The sequence below is a fragment of the Sphaeramia orbicularis genome, chromosome 15 (assembly GCF_902148855.1).
Source record: "Sphaeramia orbicularis chromosome 15, fSphaOr1.1, whole genome shotgun sequence".
NCBI lineage: Eukaryota > Metazoa > Chordata > Actinopteri > Kurtiformes > Apogonidae > Sphaeramia > Sphaeramia orbicularis.
In genome coordinates this window covers 23487708-23514039 of record NC_043971.1, presented here as the reverse complement: position 1 = coordinate 23514039, position 26332 = coordinate 23487708, and the positions used below count along the sequence as shown (strand labels likewise).

Below are 26332 nucleotides of genomic sequence, written 5' to 3'. Positions count from 1 at the left end.
AGGTTTATTTAATATTATGGAATGAGGAGAAGTGCTGACCCTTGTGGGTATATGTTAATGATATGTTCGCCACTTCAGAAGAATAGGAAAAGAGGTTTTGTCTGAGGGAGATTCAGTGTTAGAAGAAGAAGGAGGCCAGAGTAGTAAAGACTGAACCAACAACATCTCATGGATCCACAAAAACAATAAAAATGATCAGCGACAACGACATCTGGGATTAAAACTGTGTAAATATTAAAAAAAACACCAAGTTGCACACAATTATTTAAAGTGTTACCTGCTTGGTTTTATTACCTGCTTTTGTCATGGCTGTCATGTTTTGCTGCTGAGGCCTAATGTCTGTGAATGAACCTCTACTCTGAGCTCCCAGGAATAAGGGCGATGTTCTGCTGAGCCTCCAGATGGTGCTGTAGGATAAACAAAGGCAATGGGACCCATCATCTGAATGAAAATGAACTGGAAGGAGGAACCACTTGAATGAGGAGGCAGAGCAGTACAACAAAGTGCTTAAAGTATTACCTACAGATACATAGACGGTGGATATATGTGTTCTCTTACTGCGTTAATGTACCCTCTCTTAAGCAGAACAGTCTATATACTACATTGATTTATTTGCTGTCTTTTTAACCCATAAAGACCCAGCACTATTTTTGTGGCAGTTCCCAAATGGTTTTTTGTTTGGTTTTTTTTTCCCAATTTTTAACTTTTCTTAAGTGATTTATCACCATTCATTCTAGTAATATGGTCAGTGTTTCGCATTCTTAAGGGAAAATCAGGTATTTTCCTACATTTAATTTACTGATCATGATTGATGCTCATAAAAGCTCAAATTAAAGTTAAGGGTTTTTATGTCAAAAACAGAAAAAAAATGGAGGGAAAAACTGGCTTTTTCAGTGAAATATATCATAAACTGAACATAAAAACAAGTGTGTCCATCCACTGTCATTGATCCAACTCCATGGGTTTGACAGGTGAATCAATGTTGTAGAAGATGATGGTGTTGCCATGGTAACTATGGAGCCTCTGAACATCCAAATGGGTCATATTTGATGACCATGAAAAGATGAATAGCTGTATTTTACACCAATTATTTACATGCATTGATAGAATTAGTGGATCAACTATTATTTAACTTTTTATATCTGTAAATGATTTTGGTCGCCAGTGGGTGTTTGGGTCATTAAGGTTGTCTTCATTAATGTAAACCTGCTCGTGCTGAGTCTGATGCTTGGCCTTGGCATTGTGGTCTTGGTCTTGGTCTTGGTCCTGGTCTTGGAATGGGCCTCCTCTTCCTCCAAAGCTCAGCTCTGACTTCATCCCCTGCCTATCAACAGTGAAAACCCAATTTAGATGCTGTGGGTGTGAAAACCGTCAGCTTTCCTGAAGATTAAAAAAGGATGCATTTTTGGTAATCCCTTACATATGCCAAGAGCCAACGAGAATCCTCCCACACAACATCTTGACATTGTTTTAAAAAAATAAAATAAAAAGAAAAGGATGCGCTGGAGGAATAAACCCACCTCAACTCCTCCAAAATATGAACCTTACATCCTGATTTTTAGCATGTCTGTAACAAGTAAGGCTCTGATAAGGCTCTGATCTGCTCTAAGCCTATGATTGGGCAATGCTGTCCTTATTTAATCTGGTCTGGTACCATGAGGGAACTGATGAAGGCTGATACTCAACAGATGTTGCAGAGGAAAGGTTTGGGCACAGATTTAAATGACATCATGAGGCGGATGTTGACATGTTACGGGTAAGGAAAGTCAAAAACAGAAAATAGAATAAATGAAGAATGCAAAATATGCAAGAGAAATGCAAGGAGTTACCATGCACATTGAAGCTTAACCATCGCATATGTGCACTGTTTCTTTTGCCTGTACAATTTTTTTAGGACGCTGTCACTTCAAAACACCTCAGAGATAAATATTGTTCTTACTCAATGACATTTGTCTGGGTAGGTTACCTCCTTTTCAGATTACAGCTTTCAACAGCTTCCTGTCCTGTTAAAACCATCTTTTTCTTAATTTGTTGATTTTGTGTGTTTGTGTTGAGGCAAAGGCTAAAGTGGAAAAAAAACCTCTTGGACTAAGTTGGAAAATGTCTTATTGGAAAGCTGAATTCACAGTATGATGATCTTACAGAATATAATACTTTGCTTTAGATAAAACTACATGTTGCCCATAAAGTTGGAATAATTTTGTTTTCAGACACATTCCACTTTTTATTCCTGTTTATACACATCAGTAATCACCTTTTTTCCAGGTACAATGATAACATTGAGTCCCAGTTACATTTTATCTGTCAAAAATAAATCACATTGTCACAATCATTTCATGAAAAGAGGTAGAAATATTTTATTCCAATTTTATGGCCAACATGAAAACATCTTCAGTAGAATAAATAACATTAAGTACTTTTACTCTAGTACTGTGCAATTTTTTGAGATGCTAATACTCCACTACAGAGGCAAATATTATAATTTTTACTCCACTACATTTGTCTGGCAGTTTTATTACTTTTTAGATTACAATTTTTCATCCACCTCCTGTCCAGATTGTGTGTGTTTGTGCTGAACTGAGAGTTAAAGTCTTCTTTTATGGGTATGCAACCCCTCCCCCCTTAACCCACAAAGACTCAGAGCTACTTTTGTGTCAGTTCCCAAATGAATTCTTCTCTATGTTTAACCTTTCTCAAGTGATTTATCACCATTTATTGTAATATTGTCGTCTTTACCCTGTGTTTTTTCAGTGTAAGTCATGTATTTTCCTGTATTTTTTTTACTGGTTTTACTGGTGAATCAATGTTGTAGAAGATGACGGTGTTTCCATATTCACTACAGAGCCTCTGAACATCCAAATGGGTCATATCTGATGACCATGAAAAGATGACAAACTGCATTTTACATCGATTATTTACGTGTATTGATAGAATTAGTGGATCAACAGGTATTAAACAGTTTAGATCAGTCGATGGTTTTGGTTACTGGTGAATGTTTGGGTATGGGTTAAATAAGACACATTAAAAAAACAACAACACTTGGATTAGCTGGAAAATGCATCGTCACAAAGATAAAAACTCACATTTGACGATAATAGAATATGCTGCATTTCTGTAGATTAAACTAATCAGTAATGTATGATATGTTGGGGTTGATTCCACAGACTGGCAGTGAAATTACTGGCTAATGTGCCCTTGAGCAAGGCACTTGACTCCCTCATTTGCTCCTTGGGCACTTGCCATGACAGCCCTCTGCTCCTAGTCTGCAGTATGTGATGTGTTCCTGCATGTTCAACTAGTAATGGGTTAAATACAGAGGTTCATTTTGTTGCATGTCCATGTCTAATCCATCACTGTAAAAATGGTCAGGAGGCTTTTTATGGAACTTTTCACTGGTAGGTTTTGTTACTGTCTTACATTCACTGCCACTTTATTTAGTGTGAAGTATTTTATATTCTTTGTGGTATTAGTAATTAACCAATAAAGACCAAGTGCTACTTTTATGTCAGTTCTCAAATGAATTTTTTTTCTATCTTTCTTTTAAGTGATTTATCACCAATTATTATAATATTATCCTGTTTTTTTTGTTTTGTTTTGTTTTTTTTTTGGGGGGGGGTGCATTTTTTTCAGTAAAACCATGTATTTTCCTATATTTAAATCACTGATCCTGTAGATATTTATAAAAGCTCAGATTAAAGTTGAGGGTTATTATATCAGAAACAGAGAAAACTGCAGAAAATTTTACTTTTTCAGCAAAAATATACCATAAACCCAGTGTATCCATCCACTGTCATTGATCCAACTCCATGGGTTTTACTAGTGAATCAGTGTTGTAGAAGATAACAGTGTTTCCATGTTCACTACAGAGCCTCTGAACGTCCAAATGGGTCAAATCTGATGACCATGAAAGGATAAGAAACTGTATTTTACACTGATTATTTACATGGACTGATAGGATTAGTGGATCAACAGGTATTAAACGGTTTAGATCAGTAGACGGTTTAGGTCCCCAGTGGCTGTTTGGGTCTTTATGAGTTAAAGAATACAAATACTTCTTCCACGACTTTCTACTATAAAGAATAAAACAGTTCTAAGTTTTCTCTCTGGTCTAGGTCATCCGTTTGATGATCAGACTGTCCAAAGCCTGGGAAATGCCTCCCTCTTAACAGGCTGCTGCTGAATGACCACATTACTAAAGTTTATGGGCCAAGTCTGTTCAGGAAGTGTCTGCTTTGTCTTTTCTCACAAAAGCTGCTGGAGGCGCAGAATTTATCAGTTCCGTTGCCACAGTAATAGTGTCATGGTGGTGCAGAGGGACCTGTGGTTCTTCGCCCTGTTTGCTATGTACAAGTGTCAGTGACAGAGCGAAGGCAGCATCCATCTGCGTTCCCTGCCACCATAAATCAACAGAGGATAATACTGCTGTCCTGCTGAACCACGTCATACTGTTAGACTGTGATACTGCAGTGAGGTAGGTGGACAGGAGCCTGCAGCAATTCCCTTTTTAGTCCTGTTCCAAAAACAGACTGATGTGGAGGAGGGGCTGAGGGCTTCTTTATATGTATATATATATTTTAAAAAAGATGAGCATTGCTGCAGATGTGAACCAAAACAGTGACAAAGGATGAAAAAGCAGACCTGGATCATGAAAAAGATACTGATGGATAGGCTGGAGACAGTGTTTTCAACTGTAACCAAGCCGACCATCGTCACAGTTGCCAGTTCCTACTTCTTTACAACTCACTTTTCCTATTGAACAAAAGTATTTGAGCCACTTTAAACTTCATAGTGAAGTTCTTACCCCCAGGACAGTGATGAATAGCCGGGTTTCAGGCCCCATACCAGTGTCGGAAAAAAGGGAAGGAGTTGGTTAAACAAGACCACAATTCAAATGACACAATAGAAAGGGATTACACAACTTTCAGACACCGAGCCAGTTGATAATATCATCACAGGAACCTCAGAGAACCCAACAAGCCTTGGTACACACTGTCCTGGCTCACACATGAGCTCAGACAGCAGCGTCGTGTGACAATAAAGTACTTTGTGACACTGGATGATAACATCTATTCACAGCAAGTTGCTTTATTCTAGCAGCTTGTTTGGTTACTCACATGACTGGTAAATCTGTACAGTAACACAATGATAACATAAGTGATTATTGTTTACTTGACAAACCGTCTTTTCCTCTGGTAAAATGTGAAATTCTCAGTTATGGTGAATGTTCGAAATAATACCTTTTGGACATCGACAGGTAATAAGTAGGCACTTGATATTGACAGCAGGGTGTTTCATTGATGAAGAGTTTTGCATTTAGACTCATGGTAACTTCACTATAGCCTTTAGATGAAAGAATAGTCACTGAACACATGTAGGAGCCCCAGTGTTTATAGAAGGATTTGACATATTATTAATAGACAAATATCTTTGACACATATCAAAAATACTGTTATTATCAAACACAGTCTCTCCTGAAGATGTCACAGAAGTCATTTTAAAATGTGGCTAACCAGTTTTATGAAATCTGACACACTTGTGTTTCAGTAAAGTTATCCACTCAGTCTGACACTCCTCTGTCAGCTTGTAATACAACATGTGTGTGTCACACTGAATAAAACTCCCAAGTCACAGAATACAATAAAGAGTTTGACTTTTTGTGTGTGTGTGTGTTTTTTTCTGAAACAGTGTCAGCGCTGGCTTGTTTCCAAGTTCTCACTAAGTCCCTGAAAAGCTCTTACTCTGTGAGCATTACATTAAGTTAATTGCTGCTTATATAATAAAAACCTGGTTTCTCATTTCTCAGTTGGTAGGTCACCTTTGCTCATACACAGAGAATACCTTTGTCATTTTTTTTTTTTTTTTTTTTTTTGGTAAACTGAGTTCATCACTTCTGTCTACAAGCAGTGTTTTGTTGGATATTGCAAACATAAAGCAGGCTGGAGGTAATTTCCTGAAGGGATCATGCACCTGGGCCCTTCAGTACACTGGTCAACCCTGCTTAACAGGAAATCTAAGAAGCTTAGTACACTAATGCCCAAATGGCCCCAGGTAGCTACAGTGGCAACAAAGAGCCTTTAAAATACATCTGAGAACTGGCCAGAAAAAAAATCTGAATGATGTAAAATCAGCACCATGTAACAGTATTATTTAAGAGGCACCGCAGACAAATCAGCTTGTGAAAGATTTAAAGGGGTCAGTGACACTTACATAATTAATTTTAAAAAAACAATTTACTTCAAAAGGCATAAAATTATCAGCTGAGAAATTGTTTGACAGTACAAATAATTTGTAAATATTACTGTACAACACAGATAAATCCCTACAAAGGATATAACCCTCTTATTAGAGGATATCTAAACAGTCCGTTTGGTTTCAGATGCAGGCGCATAAAGCTGTGTTGTTGACAGCTTATTGTTCTCCAACACAAAGGAAGGGTTTGCGACTCCGCACCGGGTCCTTTTACGCAAACCCCTCTGCCAATCCACAGGCGCCCCATTGAAAACAAAAACCATGTGCAAAGGACGAGAATATTAAGGTATTCAATTCAGACTTCAGCATAACATAGAATAGGCAAAGCAACATCCCTGTGAACCTCAAGAAGCACTGTTGGTCGATCCTCATCTACATCTATTAAATCAACATTTTCATGGCTTATTGTCATTATTCTTTATATGTCTCAAATGATACTTTCTTTTTTAAGTACTTCCAATACAACTTTTCTGAAGACTTGGATTCTCTTAGATTGCTTTACAGAAATAATTAAACACAAATAAAAATGCCAATCAGTCAGTCCACGGTTGATTCACTCTGCTGTGTATAAAAAAAAAAAAAAAAAAAAAAAAAAGTGAAGACCCAAAGTCCGATATCAGCATCCTTTAAGGTGCGGGAGTGCAGAAAGTTTCTCGACTTTCCCCAAAGCAGCGGCATTTTCGACCCCTTTGAGCCACTCTTTACATTTCCTCACCACAGTCTCATCCACATCTCCATCCTCCTCCTCATACTCGACGTCATCGTACTTGTACTGGTCATTCAATAAGGAAATTTTAACGATGGCAGTGATGTCCTGCTCTGCGCTCTCCACTTTACCCACGGGGCCGCTGCCTTTGGTTCCTCCGTGCGCCTTTTTGGATGGAAAAACTCGCCTGTGCCGAAAGTCCGTGGATGCGCAACACTTCTGCTGTTTGGCCATCATCTGTTTTTCTAAATTGCGTTTTTGGATGACGAGAATGGCTTCAGGGGTGAGACTGAGGGTGAACTGGATCTCCTTCTTGCCCTCTTCTTTACCGATGTGTCTGCTGGAGTCCATGGAGCTGGAGCGCCTGACTCCTTCGGATGCGTCCTGAGGTTTGGGTACCGCCAACCAGGAGCACTTTCCCTGGGTCTCCTGAGCGGATCCCTGTTTCTGAGCCGGTGTTTTACTCTTCTCCTGTTGAGGTTTTCGGCCCAAATTCCTTAAATTCGCCGATGCCCAAGATGAAGGCTGCTTTTCTTTCTCCGACTCCCCCTTTTCTGCGCCGGTTTTGCTGGTGAGCTCAGTCTGAGGAGGCACTGCGTTGGCTTTCTTTTTCCCGAATAACTCCCTGCCAGGAGAGGAGATCCGCTGGTGGAGGCTGATAGGAGGAAAAGGCATTTTTGTGACTGGAAGTGATCAGGATAGAAAAACGTGCAAATATCCAAAGTGCAGATGAGGAAGCCCTGCGCAAAGCGACACGCAGCGCTCTCCTGGCATTATCCAGCAGAGACGTGGAGGAGGCTGTTGTGTACCTGTTGGCCACACTGACACAATTCAACTGGTGCACATGCTCACGTTCCGGCGGCTTTATGAGCGTGCAGACAGGAAGGCGTGGTCAGGAGACGCACCAAACAAAGCCACGAAAAAAAAAATATGATGTCATTTCACAAATTCCAACAACTTCCTCAGGCAGTGATGCGCATCCACTTAATGCTCATGTTTTTCCTCACAGCGCCTCTCTGCTGTTTTCCAGTTAGTCAAAGAATTCACACATGAATTTAAGAAAATCATCTGTAATACATTGTTTTATATTTTGTAAATGAAAAATAAAATTGGTGGAAACTGGCAAATACTTATAATAATAATAATAATAATAATAATAATAATAATAATAATAATAATAATAGACCTGAGCCTTTTATGACTTTTCAGATTTTCTGAGGTTTAGATAGATAGATAGATAGATAGATAGATAGATAGATAGATAGATAGATAGATAGATAGATAGATAGATAGATAGATAGATAGATAGATAGATAGATAGATAGATAGATAGATAGATAGATAGATAGATAGATAAGAATAATAGAATAAGTTCTTATATCTATCTGAAAAGTTACTCTTTAGGTGATTATGTCTTATTTTAAGTGTGATGAGATACTTTGACTAGAAATTAGATTTTTTCAAGTATGGATGGATGGATGGATGGATAGACAGACAGACACTTCATTAATCCCGAAGGATATTCAAGTATTCAGCAGCTTTACATACAGCACAAGAAGACAAAAAACAGACAGACCAAAAACACAACACAACAGTGGGTTAGTAGCCAGGTTGACATTAAGGTTAGTATATATACTCTAAAAGATACTTGCTAAAGAACTAAAGAACTACCTCTAAAAGAGCTTCCTGTACAATATTGTAAATAAAGACTTCTGGTTGTATTTACACATTTCAGGGCGGTGATATAAAGTGAAACAGTGAAAAATAAAGTGTAGCAGTGATCTAAAGTGAATCGGTGATGTAAGTGTAACAGTTATTGAAGTGATCTATGGTGGTTCGAAAAGTAGGTGTAGTCCAACTACATAAGGTGCCTGGATATTTTAACCCTTTCATGCATGAATTATGAGAGCCTTAAACAAGAGTGTTTTTATTCCTCTTTGGACATTAAAAAAAAACAAACAAACAATGCGATTGAAAATTTATTATGAACCTATGTTGCATGGAGTTGCAGCAGGACACCATGTATTTAATCTTTGAAGCAAAGAAATGTGTATTTACTGATATACTGTGTGAAATCTATGAAATAAACTCATTTTTAGTGCTGCTAACCTGATGCTTTCTCACATTTTAACATTCTCTGATACTAGTCACTACTCACTTCATAGAGATAATGTGCAAAAAAACACAAACTTTTGTTTAAAAAAACAACAACTGTAAATTGCAGTCTAATAACAAAAACAAGCAATTGATTTACACTCAAACATGTTAGTGCAGATCAGGTTTATCAAGAACAGCAAAGTTACAGTAATAGTATGAATGTCAGTGTATGGGATGGTGCATAAGTGTCCACAGTGTTGGCTGATATGGAACTAAAACAACCAAATCTATGAATATTTAAGAGAACAGCTGGAGAAGAACTGTCCACTGGAGTGACCACTGTGCATGAAAGGGTTAAAGACTCTTTGTATCAGTCCTGATGTGGTCATGTCTGAGACTGAGACCGAGACCCCCCCCTCAACCACTCAGTGATGAGTTGTACAGTCTGATGGCCAGGGGGATGAAAGGTTTGTGACTTGTTTCTTAAACATGCTTCTACCATAAACTAATAAAAAAAAAGTTCATGCATATTCTTCATTTTACATCTATATCCAATTAGCCATGTGCATATATGATATCCATACCTTAACCCATAAAGACCCAGTACTACTTTTGTTACATTTCCATAAAATTTTTTACTTATCCTATGGACCTCGTCTTTGTGTCCTTAATAAAGCTTGAATATACATGTAACAGGTCTTGAGTGACTTATCACCATTTATCATGACATTATCTTCTGTATTTTGTGATTTTTCAGTGAACATCAGGTATTTTCCTACATTTAATTCACTGATCATGTAAATGTTCATAAAAGCTCAGATTAAAGTTGAGGGTTATTGTATCAAAAACAGAGAAAACTGAAGAAAACGTGTCTTTTTCAGCAAAATACATCATTAACTGAATATAAACCAAGTGTGTCTGTCCACTGTCGTTTGTCAAAGTCCATGTGTTTTACTGGTGAATCAATGTTGTAGATGACGTTGTTTCCACATTCACTACAGGGCCTCTGAATGTCCAAATGGGTCATATCTGATGACAATTAAAAGATGATAAACTGCATTTTACATCAAATTTTGACATGGATTGATAGGATTAGTGGCTCAGAGGTTTTTAGACATTTTAGATCAGTAGATGGTTTAGGTCAACAGTGGTTGTTTGGGTTAATACTGTCAAGTAATAGGCGGACTGTGACCCATGTCTGTCCTTGAAAACAACAAAACAACCACAATGACAGGCAGGGTGACTGAATCCTTTCATTCAATCAATATAGTCTAAAATGTCAATTAACTGACTAGAGTAGAAGGCTCATTGTTGTTCTGTTGGCTATAAAACACGAGGGAGGATGGAAATAGTTGCATTATTGGTTTCTTCTTTATTCTGCTGTTATCTACACTTTTATTTTGGCAGTTTTCCAATTGATTATGTGATTTTCTCTCTAAGTGTGTTCAGTACTCTTCTCCAAATGTGTCATTTTTCTTTATTTGGTGTTTGTTTGGTGCCTGAGGATGTTCATATTTCACAACTGTCAAACATTTTTCGATCAATTCATTCAAGTTATCTGCTCTTGCGATTACCTTTGTTATATGAAATATGTGTAATTATCCACCCCATCAACAAAGCAGTTAGATCTAATTCAGGTTTTAAAAATGTAACACAAAGCTTATGTTTTATTTTAAACACTCTGAGATGAGAATGACACACCACACAGCAAGCACAACCCTTTCTTCTCCTAAAGCTATAAATAGTAAGAGACCTTGTACAAAACAATCACTTTAATCCAACATTCCCCAGCCTCATGGAGTGTATAAACAGAATGAAAATTACCCTTGCTTTACCAGATGAACAAGAGAATTAATCTGAAGAGGAAATGGGGTGTTTAATTTTAGTGTTTGCTCCGGCGTGGGATCCCTTTCCCCTCTGACATAACAATGGATTAGAGGTAATGAAAATGAAACAGTTTGAACATCACAGATTGTTGAAGTCAGGTACACCCTCAATTTTTTTTTTTTTTTTTTTTTTTTTTTTTTTTTACACATAAGCCCAAAAATATTTGCAATGACAAAGCGTATATAAAAAAACCCACTATACCTTGCCTTTGTTAAACAAAACATCGTAAATGAATGCATCTCTCAGATTACTTAGAGTAATATAGTGCTTAGGGATTTGCTGGTTTTCTGCCAAGTAAGTTGAACAAGGACTGCTGAGGGGAGATTTTGTCTATGCTAATCCGCCACCATATTATACAATCTAATGAAACTATGTGGGGGTTGCATGTTAGGGATTGGTGTAAAGTCTCTCAACAGGAAATGATGAAGTTATTTATGAGCATCAAGTACAAAACAACCTACAGGAATGTTCTTGAGCAAATCCTGCAGCTAACGGAAGAGCACGGGGGCTTTTCTTAATGTGGCAATCAATGTATAAAACTGCCGTAATATAATTTTTTTATAACTTTTTTTAAAAAAGCAAACGCTGGAGGAGATCATGACTGACTCCTGGTTCAAGGTATTCAGTGAATGAAGTACACCTATTCAGCAGGATAATGTGAACATCTGCACCACAGATGGGGGTAGGCTGAGGTTATGATTCTTCTAGAGGAGGTTGCCATGACAACCGCATCCTCGAAGGCTATGCCATCATGCCGAGGGAATATGGGATCCCAATGCAAGCTATAGTGGGTTATTAGGTCACGTCAAAATCACAATGCTCAAAAAAGCGTAATTAACTAGGTCAATGTACATCTGGCAGGAAATCAAATTTAAAGAGAGAACCTATTTTATAATGTAATTTGATTCTCTAAGGGGGGGGGGCAGGTGTATTCAGACACAGATTCAGACGTGAAAGAGACTAGACAGCGGATGTCTCTGTTTATCTTTAACAGGCTAGATCCAGGAGAACCCACTGGAGCTATTATATGTTCACAGACTTAGAGAAAAATCAATACATAAAAAGACCGATTAGTATCTGAGATATTTTATACAGAGCAGGCAAAGAAAATGTGCTTTAATATTGTTGTATGAGCGATTAGAAAATTTAAAAATCCAAACTTTACATCCATCAAAAATGTTAAATACTCTGTCTGCATGGCGTGTTTACAGAATTGTAAATTGCAATGTGCACACAATAATTTCCCTGCATTTAATAGGTATATGAATATACAGGAAATATAGGAATATCTTTAAATATATTAGCCATTAAAGGCATTCACTTCACCCACATGAAGAAGAAAAGGAAAGTGTAACGTGCAATAATCTTATTGCAGTTGTAGATCTTTAGCTAGACTTAAAAAGCAAGTTTTCACAGTATGAAAGAGTCTGAAAAGTAAAATTCTGAAGATAAAGTGTATAACCATCATAGCTGTATAAACAGAGCCACCATTGCTGCAGTTTGCATATTAGGACCAATCTTCATGTGAAATTATGGACTTAGTCCTAACTCAGACAGGTAGTGAAGCACTTCATCACAGCATCCCTGCAATAAAAGCACAGAGAAAATGTGTAAATAACAACTTACATAACAAATAACTGTCCTAAAATTATATATGAAAGAAAATCCAATGGAAGTTCTCCAGACAAAAATTCTATCATGCGTACAAAATGAAAAGTGACAAAAAAAAAGCACCGGCGTCTTTTGTTAAAACGATTTGGGTGGGGCTCGTCATGAATAAGTGAGCGTGTTTTGGCGGGGGAAGCACCACATGTTCAGAATGATGGGGGCTCCCTTCCTCCAGGTATTCAGTGTTGAGGGATGATGCAATATGAGCAGTCACTATGGCAACCACGGCCCATCGCCCACTCTATTTGTCTCATAATGCTGCTCTTGCCATCAATGTGTTGCTATGCAGACTTCGCCTGCAGCCACTGTCAAATTTCAGTGGAGGAGGTGTGAAACCTGCCAAGGTCGAAAGGAGAAAGAAGAGGGGATCATAGCAGACTGACTGGGAGGAGGGGACGTCAGCGGACACACAGGAGAGGAGACTGACTCCTTCCACTGCTGATACACTAAAAATACTCCACAGCAGCATCTTTTTTTTTTTTTTTTCTTAAATCATCCCTAGAGCCACAGATTTTTTTTAAATATTCACTGAAGGCTATTTTAAGCTATTTTGTCCTTTCTAAAAAAAAAAAAAAAGCATGAATAAATAATTAGTCTTTACCACATATCTGATTAAATTTCACTGTAAGAGCATCCTTATTGTGCTGTAGGAAGTGCATATGCAGCAGGTTTCACCATGGTCTGCAGGTGTGGGAGGTTATAAATAGGAGACAGGGTAAAATACATTAAAGGATCAAGTCCTTTGGCCATGTGGCATTATGGCTAACCTGGTATCGCAGTTTGCTTAAAGAGGGATGAGGAGCTTTTTACTGTCATTCAGAGGAACAGAGGCATATAGCTGCCTGGTCTGGACTAACATGGCATCCAACAAAGAGCCAAATGATCAAGCCTAAATTAAATGAAAAATGGATTGAAATAAGAAGCTTAAGTCAAGAAAACAAATACGTGTTGACGAAAATATTTTTTTTTAAAAGCATAATTCAAAATAGGAGGGGAGGGGCGTGAAATAAATAAGACATCAGGAGGCAGCCTAAAGAGTAGTATTCTCATTTGCATTTCTCTAAAGGAATTTGGTTCTTGGAAGGTGGCAAAAGGGAACAGGTCTTTGTCTCAGCTTTGCATTGTTGTTGCATTTGTGTTGGGGGAGGGGGATCAAGGGCTTGTTATACGGGGTCTCTCAGCTGTCAGAGTGGATTATAGGGTCGCCCAAATACACAGGGCACTTAGAGAGTGGAGGGGGTGGCTTTGGGGGTTTTGGACGTCGTACCAAATGAGACTTAACCCTGCTTACAACTGGACTGGCAAAACAACATCACACCTCATGGTCTGCTGGAACTCCACAGTGGTTCACCATATGGGACAGTTTGAGTGACCAGAGTATAAGGGGAGTATTTCTATTTCATTCATAATTAATACTGTACTGCATTAAACAAAAACAAAGGGAGTAATCTGGAAGACTAACTACAATGTGATTATAGGACAGATGATGAAATCTTTAATCCCCTTTGCTTATGCAAGACAATTTATTTAGGTGTAGATCGAATACATTTTTTTTCATTGTGCTTCAAGCCTATGGCGCTTAACATAAGCTTAATATATGGGATGAATAAGGAGAGCAATTTTTTGGTTAATCTGTCAGACAGCGCATTATAATTCAACAAGAAATGATTTCATTTTGATATTACGGATAATGCAAATAATGTCACTGCACTTCAGCAGAGGGGAATGTGAAACAACAAGCTGCCATTTGTTTGACACCAAGTGCCTGCACTAGTCCTGGGGGAGGGATTACAACCATATGGTGGAGAAAAACAGCGGGATGTTTGGAAGTAAATAAAAACATGTTGTCATTCAAGAGTCGCTTACGTTACTACCCACAGTTTGTTATGTGTGTCAGTATCTTATCATTTGTAGACAGATAATTAAAGAGTACTATATTCGAGCCCACAACTGCATTTGAGTGAAAGCTGTGGTCTGACAGATTCAATAAATTCAATAAACATATTTAATAAATAGACTATTTCCTAAGACAATTCTGCTATCTTACCTGGCAAATGGTATGTAAGAGATGCTATACCTGAAAGACAAAAAGACAAAATATTGAGTCAATGTTACAGACACCATTTAAGAAAAGGGACTTACAATTACAACTTTGAACAACTTTTTTATTCAAATTTATATGACTGTTTTTATGTGTATGTGTATGTCTGTGTATGTTTTTTTATGCTGCTAACAACACTGTGAATTTCCCCATTGTGGGATCAATAAAGGAATATCTTATCTTATCTTAAGATGTGAAGTAAAAAAAACCTGAAAGAACACAGACAATGATTCTCCCTTTAAGATTCCTCTTGAAGCCATGTTGCAATTCTCTATACAGGGTGGGGAAGCAAAATTTACAATATTTTGAGGCAGGGATTGAAAGACAGTGTATGACCAATTAGTTTATTGAAAGTCATGAGAATTTATTTGCCACAAGAAAATTTACATAATAGAAAATGTTTTTATTCTATGTGTCCTCCTTCTTTCTCAATAACTGCCTTCACACGCTTCCTGAAACTTGCGCAAGTGTTCCTCAAATATTCGGGTGACAACTTTTCCCATTCTTCTTTAATAGTATCTTCCAGACTTTCTCGTAATAGTTTTGCTCATAGTCATTCTCTTCTTTACATTATAAACAGTCTTTATGGACACTCCAACTATTTATGAAATCTCCTTTGGTGTGACGAGTGCATTCAGCAAATCACACACTCTTTGACGTTTGTTTTCCTGATTACTCATATGGGCAAAAGTTTCTGAAAAGGTATGGATAATAGTGTTAGGTATGATTATGACATCAATATATGTTTGGTTTCAAAACAATTGACGTAGTGCCTGCTGAGAAAAAACAACTAAATGTTCATTGTAAATTTTGCTTCCCCACCCTGTAGATTGCACCACTGAAGAAATGTCATGTCAATCACTGAAAATATTTTCTTGTAATTCAGCTCACATTACTTAGCATCTGTGTTTTAATAATGCAATTCTACACACACTGTCATAGGCTTTAATGGGACAGAGCACCTAATACAGGCCTTAAAGGCAGCATCAGGTAGCTATTACAATGAGCAACATTACAAAAGTTGGGATGTTTGTAAGCACTAAGAGATAACTACCAAGGGATTAAAGGACTGCACTGTAGCTCAGCGTGGTATATGAACAAACTGTATTTTAATGAACTGGACTGTAATGTCAGCACTAATGACAAACACGAGATAAAACAATCATAGCATGTACTCCTGACAAAGCTCACAGCTGTAGCGTAACTTCCAAGGCTGTGATCAAGTACCTAATATATTTCAAATATGTGAGGAATCTGGTACGTTAGTTAAATATTTAACTACTGTTCCTGTATGATGACCATTTCATTTTACCACCAGTCTCCAGGAAAACCCCCCCATTATGCTCAGCCAGGCTGAAACAAGTATGTTAAAGCTTTTCTTCCAGCAAATAACTGAGAAACTTGCAATTGAAGAAGCCAGTTTCACCAGAATATTAAGTACATTTTTAAAATAGCATAAGAAAGTAAACCAAGTTATGTCAAACTTTAAGCTGTTTTGGTGTAAATACTATATTGTGAGTCAGTGTCAGTCAGTGGTGCCTCACTGGCAAATAGTCACAATATAACTTTACAGAATTCAGCCTCAGGTCTGGACTTTACCCACTCACGCTGTGTGTGTGGGTCAGTGGCAACGTCTTATTCAAGATCCACCTTCACACAGACGTCTGAGTATCTGCGTAGGAGTGCGCTATGCCCCCGGTCTGCTAAGAATGAGCCTGGGATGTGTGACTTGTGGTTGCCATGGTAATGCCTCTGAATGCAGACGGAGCGGAAGTGAATGTTGGACATGGGGGGTGCAAAGGCAGTGTAGTGTTATGAGGCTGACATAGTGTTGCTCAATGATGCAGAGTTATTGTGCACGCAAAGTCCCAGCTCTCTCCATTCCCTTCCTCCTACGTTAATAGTTGTTTGCGTTTCCATGCACATTCACACACTGCGATGTCTTGTCACTGCTGTGCAAATATACTTTTATTAACGAAAATACAAGCACCAGCATGCCCTTGCACATCACTAACACATCTTCCTATTCACAGGTTGTTGCTGCAACTCGACCCCAGTGACCCTCCGGTTGTCAAACTACAAAGGGTCACGCTCTGTTACGATATGTACTCCTGATTTATTACTCTCAAGACCATACAATCAATAAATGTCACATAAAGTCTCATATGAACATAGATCAAAGTGAAACAGAGTGTTCTATTTTGTTTTTCATCCATCTACATAAAATTATGTTGAGATGAGCCTTTAATTCAAAAAGAGATCATCTGATTATTTGATCTGATCATTTTTACACTTAATGGTATTGTACTGAATGCTGATAAAATGAATTAATATTAAAATTCTCTACTTTGGCTCTAATGTAGCTCCCTCTCATAACTCTGTCGGCTTGCATAATAACACAGCACTATCCAACTGGTTAGACATCATGAGTAATCGTCTAACCAATACAGAGATGAGAAAACATCTACTTGTATTTATTTATAAAACCTTCAGTTCAACATGAAAACAGACAATAACCATTGTTGAAATATGACTGAATTGTACTTTCATTTTTTTATTTGTCCTGTCAGCCTGTTAAAGGTATTTTAACAAAGTATTCTGTTGGAACAATTTAAAACTTGACTTCACGATTTATCATTTCTACAGCAAATGTTGTACAACCAATAGTGGCTGTCAGTATCATTATCAGTAGGGCTGCAACTATTGTTGTCATTTTTTTTTTCATTGTCCATTTCAATGAAAAATATTATTAATTACGATTAAATGTTACGGTTTGGTTCACAAGCCACAGCAAAACTAGAAAATCTTACATTTTAAGAGGCTGGAATGAGCTAATTTTCCATCTTTCCTGAAATAATACCCCTTACTTATGTTTATGTTTATGTTTACGCATTTGGCAGACGCTTTTTTCCAAAGCGACTTACAGGGGAAAACCAATTAAATCACTCAATCAATCAAATTTTATTTATATAGCGCCAGATCACAAGAAAGTTATCTCTTGACATTTTATATATAGAGTTGGTCAAAACCAGATTCTAAGTCAATTTACAGAAACCTTACTTAATGGCAAAACAAACCTCCAAACACTACAAATCACTACAATCTTAACCTGTATCTCCCCTGAAAAAAAAAAAAAAAAAACACTGGTCAATTCCTAATTTCCAAACACATTTCATTTAAAGTATAGGTAGACAGAAAATGAAATGCATTAAAATGATTAACTTGTGGTTTTATACACATTATAAAACCACATTTTAACCTGAGTGAGATTCTGAGACATATAATGTGACTGTGTGTAAAATGCACAGGAAGAACACACCTGTCTGCCTGTACCTGCCAGACCTATGTTTGGGTAGAAGGAATTAAATCTGCCCTGACCTAGACCCGGTCTCGTCTACACTGACCTACTGTGAAGCCTGGAAAACTGGCACATGGTATTTCAGCACTTGTGACTGAACAAGGTAAGTCACACAGATGCCACTGACTGCTCAGCAAAAACTAGGGCAAATCCCACGAGTGTGACTTGCCAACTATTTCACAGTGGAGAGATGATTGATACTGCATGGTCACACTTACCATGTCATTGCCAAAAACTGCAGGATGCAGAAGATGATAGCCAGCCCCCTTTTATTCCACTGCAAAAATAAAATACAGAATTCATCTTCTAACAAATAAAAACAATAGATGTGCATATAACCTCTCTGTAAGTCATCTTTTACTTACCCAAAATGCTGCGCAAAGCGTTAAGACAAGGCAGAGCTGGTAAAACAAGAAAGGAACAGTTACCTTCTTGAATTCTTACACAACAACCCACACAAATTTGGTAAATTTAAACAGAAGACATCACTAGTGTTTGGCTTAAATGTGTTGTTGCAATAAGTTACTTTATCCTCTAAATCCTCTACATCCGCATGGTGGAGTACCAGATCTTTGATTAAATCTGACCTCCGTATCCAAAGTCACAAGTTACAGCCGAAAACACAATGTTACGTCACTTTAAGAAGCTTTTAGAGAACACAGTTCACCTAGTGCAACAAAACAAAACATAGACTTTGTGTATATAGGGAGCTAAAATATGAATATTCAGACAGTACTAAGAGTGCACAATAACAAATTAAATATAGTTCTTACCAACATAACAATAGTTGCTATCAGTCTTGTTGGCTCAAACATGCGCTTCAGTTGTTTTAAGGGTCCCATTAGGAAACACGTGCTTTAGAAAAAACAAAAAGCAAACAGGTAATGACACTTTTTAAACTAGAGTAACAGGTTTATTCTTGGTCAGTGTTTTCATTTCCATCTTGGCCTTTTCTGTCCAGGATGCTGTCTACTCTACCCAGCTCTCATGTAAATTCTGTCTATTGTATAGCCTATATTTTATTGTGCTTTATGTATTTAATGTACTATGTTTTAGGTATTTTATGACTTTTAAGTATTTTATAATGTTGCTTTTTTTTTCTTTTTTTTTTTTAACTGTTCAGCACTTTGGACATCTGTGACTTCTTTAAAGTGCTCTAGAAATAAAACTGGGTTGGACTGAAGTTTTCCCATCAACCTTTTCACATTTTTGTTCATCCTTTTATTTAATTGTTCTGTTGTTTCTGCTTTCCTGGGGATAAATAAAGTTCCTCTGTATCTTTATCTGTTTATTTATGTAATCCCTCTATTACTTCCATTACCTTATATGTGCTGTTTTTTGGTTTGGTTTTCATACATTTTGCATACTGCATACTTGAATTGCTAAGTTCTTGTACTATTATCTTCTATTCCTCTTTTGAGCATTTCATGTATTTTATTTTCTTGGTTTAAATTTAAATATGCCGTGGCCTCGTTTATCCTCTCGTTACATTACCTTCTGAGCATCCCACTTTTTTGTTGTAAACTGTTGTTTAAAGAATAATACCTTAAAAAAAGTCATTATCATTATAGGTGACATGTAATTATATAACATGTGGTGAATGACTTTTGTTTAAGTACTCACTTTGTGGCATTGACATGCTTCTGAAATAATAATATTAGTTCAGTAACAGTATCTCTTTACATGCAAACAAACAGAGAACTGTGTAGACACCATAATCAAATTTACCGTACATGTTTCAATTATTAGGGAGTTAATATTTCAGGAACGTACAACAGGACACATTGAAAACCTCCTACATGATACGTGTGTGACGTAAGTAAATCTAACGAGACAATGGCTTTCCCGACTGACGAGGATCACAGCTCCAGCCTGAGCAGAGCTGAGTGGGTAGAGGGAATCTGTGGAGCGTCACATCTGTTAAATGAGACACGAGAGTAGACTGTGTTGACGCAGGCTCTTTCTGCTGGTCTACTGAGAGGCCGGGATGCTCTGTTAAACTGTTCAGTGTGACAGCAGCGACTCTGTTGATGTCCACGCACATGCTGTTACTGCTGATTAAAGCTGCAGGATGCAGAGATCAGAGGGAAAAGCACCAGAATTTGAAAAAAAGGTCTTCCTTTAACAGCTTTCCCCTCTCTGTCTAAATAATCCAAAAGATAAATAAAAAACGAATGGCCTAATGCTGATTTTTATGGAAAAAGCCAAAATATCACATCATGTCACTTCTATGTTATGTCTGAAAGACATCTTTACCTATGTAAATACTTAAATCAGAAATGTAAGTGGTAAATCAGATATTTAAACCCCAAACTTCACTGGAGACACCTATGATCAGTGAAAGTATTGTGTCATAGGGTTGATTTTCTTCAGCTTGTAAGTAGAGTAGGGATGTAACAATATGAACATTTCATATCATGGTTATTGTGACCAAAATTATCATGGTTATCATTATTATCACAGTTTTGTTAAAGCACTTATACACACATTGAAATAATTTAGTTAATAAGTTTAGTTTAATAAGTTTTATTAAAAACAAAACAAAAAAAACAACAAAATAACACACACAATGTACTTTCTGTTGGCCAAAACATTTAAATATTAACATGTAAACATCAAACATACAAATGTACATTAAAGATGGCCCCTTATGGCCATAGGTGGTAACTGCACTTTGTGCAAATTGTATAAAAGAACCAAGAATACTTTTCTTTACACCCAGCGCTCAAGACTAGATCTAGTCTTACAGATTTAAGAACTGCTACAGAAAGAACACTTTCACTGTTTCATGTACCTTATCTAGAAATCAAATGTGAATATAAAAGCAACACTACCATTTTAAACAAAGTAATGTGGCAAAGACATTAACTACATTAAACCTTTTAATCGGGGGAAAATCTCTGGAGTGCTGTCCGTGCAGGTGTCTTCTGCCATTTAATGACAATTAGACTTGACTTTGAAACAGTAATACTAACTGTCAGGAATTTTATCATGGTTTATCACTATACCGGTAATCGTTACATCCCTAAAGTACAGTAAAGAGGAGATGCAGATGTATAAATGGTATTTCTGGAATGTTTTTGCAGACTGATGGTAAAAATCAACCACACAAGTGTTAAGATGAAAGAAATCATTTATCAATACATCAGCTGACCATGTTGCCGTCAAAAACTGGTCATTACTATTTTTAAAAAAAATACATATATGCTCCATTCTCCCTCTCAATATATACGACATTAAGTAGTGTCAACACATCACATTATTACATCCTGTTATTAACTTGTTTAATAATGGGGTGATAGATTTCAATGTAACTTGTCTGCTTCTGTTTATGATGTTAATGTCTAAAAAAAATCTGCCTATGAATCAAACTTTACACAATGAAAGCCACCATTTTATTAAAGGCTCCATATTCTTCTCACTATTGAAGAAGTATTCCTTATACAGACTTCCTGATAAAAGTCTAAAACCCAAATGTTCACTTAGGTCATTGTAGTGTTTTAGTGCCAAATGGAGTAAAACTGTTCAATTTACTGATTGCCTCATCACTTTTAACACCATGTGAATCATCCTATTACTGCAGTTAAAACAACAAAACCAATTAACTTGGTGTAATAGGTCACTTATGGTCATGTATCGCTAAAAGTGAGTAATGTAATGCTTTCCGCTCCATATGACACCCTGACTTTGGTTAAGTAACCTGGAATATGAAAGTAGAAGGCGACCCAGTTCCTTAATGCCCTTAAACCCTCTGGACATACGACACCTGAAAATGAGACCGCCCCATCTGAAAACAGACCCCTCATCACTGTCTGCCAGTGAAGTTCAACTCATCACTACACTCAGACGCTTGAGTACATAGATAATAAACTACATTATTCTAAATTGCTACTGATATCTGATTGAGAAATCATTCAAACCTTACTCTCACTCTGCAGTGTTATTGTCCTTTATATGCTGTCTCATTCTAATAAAGCAAAAAGGCCAATATAATTAAATCCACCATATTGGATAAAATATTATTAAAAATTCCTATCTGACCTCTGGCCCCTGCTTATCAAAGTAGTGACATAGTGCAACAAAAACAAGCCAGATACAAGTGCAGCATAATTGCATTTCATCAATCAATATAACACCTAAGTGACAATTGATTTAACTATATTTCTTTTGCTCTGAACAGCTTCTCACTGTGCACTATGATTACTGTACTACAACATAATATATTGTAATCTGATGACTATTACTGATGATAAATTACAGGTTTGACTAATTATTACCTTCTTCAGTAACACAAGTGAATGTTGGAAAAATTTCTTACTTTGCCAAGAATGGATCTTACAGGGTGTGGCATCGAGGACAATTTATATCGGAGCCATGACTCTGTTACTTAGGATTTGCTGTGTTCATCACAGTGTGCTGCATTTGTAATAAAAGTGTGATATCCAGCCAAGTGTTAGATCAGCCAAATTTCAGCTGGCTTCAAAGAGCCTTACCTGGAAAGAGCTGCAATATTCCCTAGTGTGTAGAAGACGGCAAAAAGCTTGATTCCACCTGGAAGGAACAGCAGTGCTGTACCCTGTTAAAACAGAAAAAAAAACAGTATGTCATCTCCACAGAATAATGCACTTCAACAAAACTAATGATGGAAAATAATTACTAGCTGAGGCACAGACTCAATGCGGATTGAGGACATAATAACTTTATAGTCTGTGAATGTCTTTTAATAATTTCAAGTGGTGCCCAGAAGTTTTACTAGAATAAACTGGCTCCCCCTAGTGGCACAACAGTACAAAGCTTCAATCAAGAAATACTGACAAGAGGAAATAAATGCCAAATGTATGTTCACTATTTGGAACACTTTCATTGCGGCAGACTGATATCACACTCAGGATAATGACTTTAAATACAGTATGGATATGGGTTAAAGGATGTACATATATAAAAAAATAGAAGAGCATTTTAGTTAAGCATCATTTAGAGTTTGTCAGTGTGAATTATCATTGAGCTGTGGCATCAGTGTCAAAGGCAGTTGCTTCCTGTATGGTACCTATACAACCAATCTACTTAATTGTCATATGCAATATGCCCAAGATACCATGATATCCTACTGAACCCTGATTTTCTTAAAATATTCAAAGGCTGCAGCACCCAAACCTTTTCAGCCACCACCAGAGCCAAATGATTGTGAATGTAGAAAGCATTAAAGATATTTAAATGACTTTTCCCAAATCTAATTGTTGCATTTTGGTCCCAGTGCAGACCTGTTTTTTAACTTTTTGAATGCTGTTCATCACGTCAGTTTCTTTTTATGCCCTTTTCTTCCTTGACAATGTGATCCAGAATTCTATAAAATTAAAAGTTTTTAAACTGGAGAACATAAAATTTCTTGTAAGTATTTTCAAACCAAGGAAAACATTGCATCTTCATTTTGCAGTCTGCAACCAGCATTCCTTTCTGACTACTTGTATTTGCAACAAAGACAGATAGTGACTGAGATACATAGCGTGTGAAACTGTTACAACCCAGTCCTTTTACTTGACATTTCACACCACATACTGCAACAGATCTGCGAGTAACAGGGTCAAAGTTAAAGGTGTGATGTTATGACAAAGCAGTATCTCCCATTTGTCAGCATGTTTTATGCAACAGTATATACTTGGTAAAGACATATGTAGCACATACTAACAGCAAAAAGTAAGTGCTCAGCCAGAAATTTCTTGACACAGATGAAACTCAATGTCTTTACTAAATCTATGTGACAGATATCAAGCATTTTAATCTGCCAGAGCAAGAAGAACAGGAACTTCTTTTGAAGATAATGGCAGTGACTCAAATGAAAAAGTTTATTTCAAGAGAAAGACCGCATTCATTCAACTGTGGATTACTGTGATCATTGTCAACAGTGTGGCGATGTCTTCACATTCCATTTGTGATGTTAGAATAAGGTCAACTCGACACTAAAAGGCTCAGATACTCACGAGGATTGAGCAAAGGATGCCCGCAGCAAAGCATATGACGAACCATTTCAACCTGGTGCTGTAGCTGAGAGTGCTGGCATCAAGGACCTGGTGAGAACAATAGGAGGATGTCACAACACAAGCCTAACGACCTGCATAGGTGACTACATGTAAACATCCTTCTGTGTTATGATCACAACACACAAAGACAAACAAGACAATATGTGTTTGTTTGGTCTAAAAAGCACAAAAACATCACTAAGTACACTGAATATAATAAACAGAAAAAAATGAAACCAGATTCTTACACGTACAACCTTACAAGAAAGAGAATCACATGCACGAGAGACTGCTGTGTCATTATGAAACTATAACTTTTGTAAACAGGTAAATGTAATGTGTAAAAGTAACGTTACAGTCGTTACATTACAAATACACACACAAGACAGCATCTTACCTCACTTCCTCCTGCGGGCGATCGCGTGTAAAAAGTACCAGTACACACAAATACAATTTATTCAATGCCAACAAAACAGTGAAATGACTAGTGTAAAAACAGACCTAAAGGATAATGTTCAAAACCGTTCGCATTAAAAAGACTATAATGACGTGAGCTGTTTTGCTAGTTTGATACTCAACGTACAGCTAGCACATCATCTTATATGTAACGGCTACTCAAATAGAAAATAACACAATAAAACATTATTAAAATGTATCGTTAAGGTAATATTAAATGATAATACAAAAACAGCCCACGAAACTAGAGTGGTACTATTTAACAGCATGTTATCAACTAATGTTAGCATTAGCACTGTATGCTGTCATACAGTTGAAGTACCTGTGCAGTTAAACCCAGCTCTTCATTCTCCTCTTGGCCGCTTAGCACACGGCGAAGCTTGTCCATCGTTGACGGCTAATGCTAACCTAGCTACGGTTATTAAACTAACAGTATAGTTTCACTGTATACACTTTTTGCTGTGACTTTACAGCTGAAATATACAAGTTCTGCTCGGAGTAGTACAAATTCTGACTTCCTGGCTTCCGGAAAAATGCTGTCTTTTAGTACTTACTCAGAGTCAGTTTACACTAGCACTGTCTACGTCTATGTCATTTGTTGGGGGTGTTTCCATAACAGACTCCAGATCAGTTTACAAAGACGACTCCATTAACTGTACTTCCTCTGAATTGGTGACGCCTTTACGTGCCATCGTAAGTAATTGTTCTAGAAAGTGAAAGAGTAAAATAACCAGGCATGGCTTAAATGTAGTGACATTTCGGGTTTAATTGACAGTGCATCGTATTGTAATGGACAGTTCATACTTGGCAAAAATAGATTAAAATAATCGAGAACAGGACAATACGTAAATATATATATATATATATATATATATATATATATATATATATATATATATATATATATATATATATATATTTTTTTTTTTTTTTTTTTTTTTTTTTTTTTTCTATTTAGGTTTAGTTGCTTTCTTTTGCGGACATGTTTTTCTACAACAAATAACTTTCAAATGAACAATAAATCACTGTTTTTGGCTTCCACTAGTTTCCATTCTTGCTGTTTTGTCGCCATCTTGTGGTCATTTTATGTTACGATAATGTACGGTTGGTGCTGAATATAAAATCATGCCATAATTTCCATGGATGGTAATTTTCCTGGAGTATTTAGACTGAGTCCTTGCATAACCATAGAATTAACTCATCCATTAAGATGATTTGAAGGTTGTTTTATGTCTGCATATTTATTTTTACATGAGAGATTTGACTAGTTTATGTTAAACAGTGAAACTGTAATTGTTTTAATTGTGGCAGGAAGAAAATAAAAGCGTAGTTCTATTTTTTTTTTTTTTACCCATAGATTTATAACGTTACTGTCTCTTCACTGAAAATATGACTATTTTGCACAACTGTCCATCAGGAGGGTATTTTGTGGGAGGTCCAGATGCTTTTAAATTGTCTGGGTTGCAGAAATCTTACCCGAGACCTTATGCATATGACACTGATGGTCAAAATATTGAATTTATACAGTCAAACCCTAATGCATTCAGTATCAGAAACTCTTTCATCCAATTGTACTTAATTTAATTGTAAACCACAAACATTCCAGCTTAAGAATTTCTATCTTCTACAAAAATAGGATTGGTTGGGTTGGCCATCACGGTAATCATTAAAATTTTATATTCTAGGTCATATTTAGAGAGATTTTTAATAATAACTTAAAATATATTAGACATTATTTAGCAAAAGTATCACAGCACACACACAGTAAACAAAGTGAATGGCTGTGGTTATCT

At 36.8% G+C, this 26332-nt stretch overlaps 2 protein-coding genes across 2 annotated transcripts; both read right to left on the bottom strand.

The window, feature by feature from the left end:
* Positions 1 to 5667: 5667 nt before the first annotated feature.
* prr18 (proline rich 18) lies at positions 5668 to 7800 on the bottom strand. Its single transcript, XM_030155965.1, has one exon. The coding sequence runs from the start codon at positions 7628 to 7630 to the stop codon at positions 6866 to 6868; it is 765 nt and encodes a 254-aa protein (XP_030011825.1). The 5' UTR covers positions 7631 to 7800; the 3' UTR covers positions 5668 to 6865.
* Positions 7801 to 10704: 2904 nt separating this feature from the next.
* On the bottom strand, positions 10705 to 25097 carry sft2d1 (SFT2 domain containing 1). Its single transcript, XM_030156366.1, has 8 exons — positions 24862 to 25097; positions 24045 to 24131; positions 22560 to 22642; positions 18840 to 18921; positions 18432 to 18467; positions 18285 to 18343; positions 14655 to 14684; positions 10705 to 12523 (listed from the first exon to the last, which is right to left on the bottom strand). Exons 1-8 carry the CDS (start codon positions 24925 to 24927, stop codon positions 12484 to 12486), a joined length of 483 nt encoding a protein of 160 aa, XP_030012226.1. The 5' UTR covers positions 24928 to 25097; the 3' UTR covers positions 10705 to 12483.
* Positions 25098 to 26332: the final 1235 nt, after the last annotated feature.